At 39.7% G+C, this 6735-nt stretch overlaps 1 protein-coding gene across 2 annotated transcripts; it reads left to right on the top strand.

The window, feature by feature from the left end:
• Window positions 1-200: 200 nt before the first annotated feature.
• On the top strand, window positions 201-5662 carry slc25a44b (solute carrier family 25 member 44b). 2 transcript variants are annotated; one of them, XR_004577197.2, is made up of 4 exons: window positions 201-342; window positions 1956-2623; window positions 4252-4374; window positions 4895-5032. XR_004577197.2 is itself a non-coding variant. In XM_026937438.3 (4 exons), the coding sequence occupies exons 2-4, from the start codon at window positions 1993-1995 to the stop codon at window positions 5084-5086; spliced, it is 951 nt and encodes a 316-aa protein (XP_026793239.2). In that variant the 5' UTR covers window positions 201-342; window positions 1956-1992; the 3' UTR covers window positions 5087-5662. The 2 variants fall into 2 exon arrangements, 1 of the variants encoding a protein (XP_026793239.2); XM_026937438.3 differs by having other exon boundaries at window positions 4247-4374; window positions 4895-5662.
• The last annotated feature ends 1073 nt before the right edge of the window (window positions 5663-6735 follow it).

Here is a 6735-nt window from a genome sequence, read left to right on the forward strand (position 1 = left end):
ATATATGTGTGTGTGTGTGTGTGTGTGTGTAGGGCAGAATGGTAAGCTTTGAAACCTTTATAGAATTTATTCAAAGAAAGCTCATTAAAAATAAATGGGTTTAGCTGAGCATATGCCAGGTTCATTCTTGGTTATTATAAGCATGATATTCAGAATGAGTCCCAAATGACTCCCTATTGTTCATATATGATATTAGTAGACTATATAGTGCACTTGGTTAGTCATTTAGGATACAGCCATGTGAACTTCTCCGAGCCAGTGACCGGCTGCTGCTCTGTACTGTAATGGCCCGGGTAGCTGTAAACACTCCAATGTCGTTTAGTTAACATATTTTGCTGCAAGGTAAGACATTTCATTGTGAATAAATGTACAATGGTGTAGTTTTTGAAGGAACTAGCCAATAAGTCAGGGTGACAGTTTTTAGGTCACATGCTGGCTAGCTAGTTTCTCTCTTCCTCTCATGATACATTCACATAGCTAGCACTGGTTTAGCTACCAGCTAGGAACACACTTACCTGCTCATAGCAGCTTTCATTTAATTATATCTGGGTGTGTAGAAAAAAAAGATATACACACGTTGTTACACACATGCTAGCTTCATGCTAGGTCCTTGGTGTTATTGCTTAGCTCACATGTCATCCGTGTGCTTCCTTTTACTTCAGGATTTGCTAGCAAGGTGCTATGCTAATTCTTCTTTATTGCTAGCTTGTTAGCCGGCTAAGGTTAGCTACGAAGACAAGAATACTTCTCTAAAGTTTTAGAGCTGTATTATCAGATATGTTGCCCTTTTTCCAAACAGAATTAAAATTATGGGCAATTTACCTGCTAGCCAGCTAGCCAGCAGACTACCGTACTAAACAGTATACAGCAGAAAGTGCATATTATTCTTCCATAATCTTTAGTACGCAACAGGAACAAGACTAGAAATGGCGTGTTATTTTTTACGCACTATTTAGTACGCTAGTATGCGATGGACAAGGGCATTGACTTTTCTGCTTTTCTAATAATAATAATAATAATAATAATGTAGATATTGTAGTTTGTAGTAATAATTTTAAGTCAATATAGTGTTAGTATGGACAGATAATAGTAATAATAATAATGTAGATATTTTAGTTTGTAGTAATAATTTAAAAGTCAGTATAGTGTTAGTATAGACAGATAATAATAATAATAATAATAATAATAATAATGATGATGTAGATATTTTAGTTTGTTGTAATAATTTAAAAGTCAGTATAGTGTTAGTATGGGTGTGTGTGTGTGTGTGTGTGTGTGTGTGTTAAATTAAACTTACGCTCACAACTTTGCACTTTGGCACTCTTAAGCAAGCTGTGTGAAGCAAAGCTATGAATGTTAAGGATGTACTGATACTGATCTGATACTGAATATCACTACTGGATCAGATTTGAGGAGTAAAACACAACGGGATGTACTTTTACAGGAAAATGATCAAAGCGGGGTGGTGTGATGCTGTTACCATGCCAAAGCTGATTATTTTACAGTAAGGGTACTGAAGTGTTGCACTTGAGCAGTGTTATTCCTCTTACACCACAGCAGTTTGCCAACGATTGCAATTTTTTATCTATTGATGAAAGGCATGTCGTGCTTTTTAACTGTTTGTGGTTTCATGTAATGTTGTGTAATATTTGTCTTTGTTAAATGGCGACATTTTTAAAAGTCTGTTTATTATTAGCCATGGTTTGAGAATGAGTTATATTATTAGAGACGATAATGTGCTAGAATGGGTGCTTTAATATAAAACAATCATTTGAATTACAGCTTGCACTGTTGTCAGAGCTGCTGTAAAAAAAAAAAATAAATAAAAAATAAAAAATAATCACTTTCTGACCAATCAGATTTGAGAATTCAACAGCACTTTAATGAATATTTTTAATCAAACATGTCAAAGGGTCACAAGTAAACGTAGTAAACCTCTACATGACTTTTCTCAGGTGGACAGGCCTGAGGCCGGCGCTCCGGGCAGAAACCATGCAGCAAAAGCGGAACATCCAAATCATAGAATGGGAGGACTTAGACAAGCGCAAGTTCTACTCTTTCGGCGTCTTCATGACCATGACCATCCGTGCTACGGTCTACCCTGCCATGCTCATCCGCACCAGGCTGCAGGTTCAGAAGGGAAAATCTCTCTATAGCGGCACCTACGACGCCTTCCGGAAAATCCTGCGAGCCGAGGGGATTAGGGGACTTTACCGCGGTTTCATGGTGAACACCTTCACGCTCATATCAGGGCAGGCGTACATCACCACGTACGAGCTGGTAAGGAAGTATGTCTCCAGTTACTCCAAGGACAACACTGTGAAGTCGCTGGTGGCAGGAGGGTCGGCATCGCTGGTTGCCCAGAGCATCACAGTCCCCATCGACGTGATCTCTCAGCAGCTCATGATGCAGGGTGAAGGGGAGCATCTGACACGCTTTAAAGTCAAACCAAAAGCGGCATCTGGAGCAAAGCACAGAGTCACTTTCGGCCAGACGAGAGACATTATAGCTCAGATATTTGCAGCAGACGGGTTCCGTGGGTTCTACAGAGGATATGTGGCGTCTCTTCTCACATACATACCCAACAGCGCAGTCTGGTGGCCTTTTTACCACTTTTACGCTGGTAAGTTGTTGAACTCCTCTGGGGCTTTTCACACACGATATACTTAACCCTGGGTCATGCTGTAACCACGGGGAAATGGAATCCTGGGTTATCTAGTTTCACATTTCACATTGCTCATACTTTACCCGGGGTTAACAGTGAAACCTGGGTATTCATAATCTGACGTTTCACACTGCATATACCCTGGGTTAACATTCTTATTTGTCAACCATGATTGGATAAATATAGCGCGCGACCTGTTAAATAACGGCTTGTCTCATGCTTTCGCATCAGAGAGAAAAAGTGTCACCGCTTAAATCCTCCTTGGCTGTTTTAAACCACCTGAGATGCACAAAGGCAAGAAAACAAAGACAAAAAGACACAGAGGGGCAAATTATATGAATATTTGTTTGACTTCCTTTTAAGCATGGAGAGACTTGTGTTTGCATGTACAACAGTGTAATTTCTGATTGGATGTTTGTTGCAAAGCATCTAGCTGTAACATTCTAACACTGCATCCTTTCACACTGTACATGTTTGGCACTGCAATGCGGGGTTAACGCCGCAAAAACAACGCTAACCCTGCTTCGGAGCAGGGTAACCCCTCTCGTAATTACAGGTGTGAAACGTTCCTCTACCCGGGGTTAAGCGCAGTGTGAAAAGCCCTTCTGAGTGGTTGGTTAGTACTGATAATGAATGAGTTTATATGAGCTACGATGACGTGATTATGTTTAAAATCATTATCACACTTAAGTAAGATTGCTTTTTGGTCATATTAATGCAGTGTGAATTTTAGATGTTAAACTTAGCTGTAACTAGATTCCAAATGATTACATTTGCAACCACAGTTTGCAAATAAACAGGTAAAACACACAAATGGCACATAGTCAATTGCCACATAGTCAATAAAAATCAATATCATTTAAAAAAAGCTTTTGATTTGATTCACACCCAGAGTGGCCTCCACTGTTTTTACTCCTTTTATAAGAACTGTATCCTGTTCTTGATGTGTGATATAGTTACAAGTCTACACCTGTGCTCTGAAGCCGTAACCTTTTAAGCTTGTGGTTTCACTCATAACTATAAAGGGCATTGCACACCAGCTGACTTTGTGCTTATGAAGACAGATTAATGAAATGTAGCCAACATTCTTGTCACGTGCTACAGAGAGGAAAGGCAAGTTCCATTCCATCCTTCAGTTTTGTAATCATGAATGTCAGTAGTTATTTATGTAATAAACAGAACCTGTTATGTTGTACTTGTGTATATGAAAATAATAATCCCTATGATGATTTCAGTTTGCCCTGGAACACTTATAATTAGGCATGCACCTGTCTGACCCTGAGGATCTGAAACAGACTGATCTTAGCCTGAAAAGCTTTATCTGAACTGTATTAGGAGTATTTTCTGATCACATCCATATTTGTCGTGAATGTGTGTGATGAATTGTAATGCAGTGTTAAGTGTCTTTTCTCTCGTTTTAAGCATAGCAATAGCTGAAAGAAAATGGTGGTAGCCTGTCAGCATTCTCACAGCAACACCCATTAGACAGCGTTTGTCCATATTATACTGAAAATGCAGAGGGGGATATCAGTGTATCATGTACATATATGTGGATATAATGTAATTTCTGCTTCTCCACAGAACAGCTCTCCAAAATGGCACCGAGTGACTGCCCACATTTAGTACTGCAAGCCATGGCTGGACCACTAGCAGCTGCCACTGCCTCCACCGTCACCAATCCAATGGATGTAGTCCGAGCCAGGGTTCAGGTAATTCACTTGTCTTAAGCATTTGGACAGTGAAACTTTTTCAGCGTAGGCTCTGGTTACTAGTGTATAGAATTTTAAGTGAAACAGTGACTGTGAAGTGGGAATGGCCAGCTTTAAATGGAGGGTGTGGGATTATGTGAGATAAAGCCATAGGTACACACATTAGACACTTTGTGTCCTTTTGCTATTCCAGTATAGAAAAATGTCACTGTTGTATCTGGAACTAATTTGCCTAGAAACACATCACAGTATGGACTAAGATAGTATGATGCATTATAGATGAATTACGTTATAAAAACAGGTCCTGTGGCGGGATGTATGGCCATTTTTGGCATTTAGGAATTTATTCAATTTGCAGACAAAACCTAATGCAACTTACAAATGATGCAGAGTCCATAAAGCTGATCTGTTGGGGGTTAGGAACCTCGTTTAAGGGTCAGTCGTTCTCTCTAGCATGAAACTTCACCTGCTGAATTTGTGATTATTCAGTAAAATGAACACACTGTGTCTACACTGACAGGTTGAAGGCAGGACGTCAGTCATTGAGACTTTCAAGGAGCTGCTCAGAGAAGAAGGATTCTGGGGGATGACCAAGGGTCTCTCTGCCCGCATCATATCCTCCGCTCCTACAGCAATAGTCATGGTGGTCGGCTACGAAACTCTGAAAAAACTGAGCCTCCGGCCGGAGCTGGTCGATTCCAGACACTGGTAAAGGAGCGGTTGTGTCTCAGCTGTCTCATCAGTGACTTCCTCTGTCCACATCATTCATTTCAGCTTTGGTACTTTAAACATGTTGCCTCATGGCTTTTCAGTGTGTCATTGATGTAATTTTATAATTGACGATAAAGGGAATGTTTAATTTGTCATTACTGTCATTGAATATGATTTAAGTGGGAAATGCTGCTCAGGTCTGACAGGAAATCTGCTTGCTTGAAAACTGTAAAATATTTTATTGGGTAGAGGGGAACTTTTATTGTGTATTTTAATTTATTTTTTGTTACAAACTAGGTATTTGAGATCGTTTTGATTTCAGTGGGGTAAAGTTTATTTCAGGATTGTTGTAAGTGGTATCTGCTACCTGTCCTTTGCCACTTTGTGTTTACTACTGCACTGGATAATGCTCCCCCTGACATTTCTTTCTAATCTATATTTCTAATCATGTGAAGAGTGTCATTAATTTTTAAAAGGAAAAAGCATACTACTTGCACAGGATGTGTGAGGAAATATGCGAAGTGTGAGATCGTAATGCTCTCAAAATGTACTATAAATATATAACCTGTCAAACCTTTCCTGTGTGTGTCACTCAGTTTGAATCAAATTACATTTAGCAGAAGTAATTTGCAGAAGCTTGTGTCCAGAGGGATTTAAAAGTGAGGCAGAATTCAATCCAAGTATGTAGCTGAGGAACTGAGGGTTTAGGGCTCTGCTTATGGGACCAACCATATCGTAGGTGTAGAACTTTAACTATTGAAATACCATGGCCCTAAACAGAGCATTAGGGAGTAAAGATGGTACATTAGTGCACTTGACCACCGCATAACATCTGAAAAATGTAGAGTCAGTGTTTAGTCTAGTCAGTGTTTCTATCAAAGAGTATATCAAAGATTTTACATTTTTGGTTTGTTATAGCACTTCTCCAAATATCCAGTAGAGGGCACATAGACTGCACTTTGAAAATTTATTCAAACCAATTGCAATCCAATCCCAACTACTTATTGCACGCTCAGTACAGTAGTAATAGGGTGTAATTATGCTGGTTCAGCACATCATTAAAAACTATTTTCATTTGGTTTTCATTTTAAATTGACAAGCTTGAGTGTATACCTCTGTTAAAATTAAATCTAATTAGGCGTATTAGTCTATATTTAATGAGTTCTAGGGTATCTTCTAAGTGCATGAATAAGCAACTACAGATAGAACGTCTTCTCGCCACACCTGATAGAAAAGCAGCTCCTTCCAGCACCCACTCACACACAGACGACTGCAGCTTCAGTCTCTGAGCAACTGCACACACTCCTGTGGTGCCGTTTTATGAAATTGCCTCAGTCAACTGAATGAACTTTCACTCCACTCTGATTTAGTGCTCTATGGGAGAGCGGGGAAGTGAGCGTCCTCAAATCCGTACACCTCATTGTGTGGATAAAGTGGCAGGCTGTTGGAAAAATGCTTCATCCTTGGGTCTCAGACAAGGAAAGAGCCATGTGTTTCTTTTTCAGCTAATTCACAATGACACAGAGTATGGAAAAATGTGGGAGAAAAATTTGTGATTATTTTAATGTTGTCCCAGTGTCTGCGTGGATTTCCTTCAGGTTCTCCAGTTTCCTCCCACCTCCCAAAACAAGGCGATGGGTGGACTGGCTA

This window comes from Pangasianodon hypophthalmus, chromosome 25 (genome assembly GCF_027358585.1).
Source record: "Pangasianodon hypophthalmus isolate fPanHyp1 chromosome 25, fPanHyp1.pri, whole genome shotgun sequence".
NCBI classification, from domain to species: domain Eukaryota; kingdom Metazoa; phylum Chordata; class Actinopteri; order Siluriformes; family Pangasiidae; genus Pangasianodon; species Pangasianodon hypophthalmus.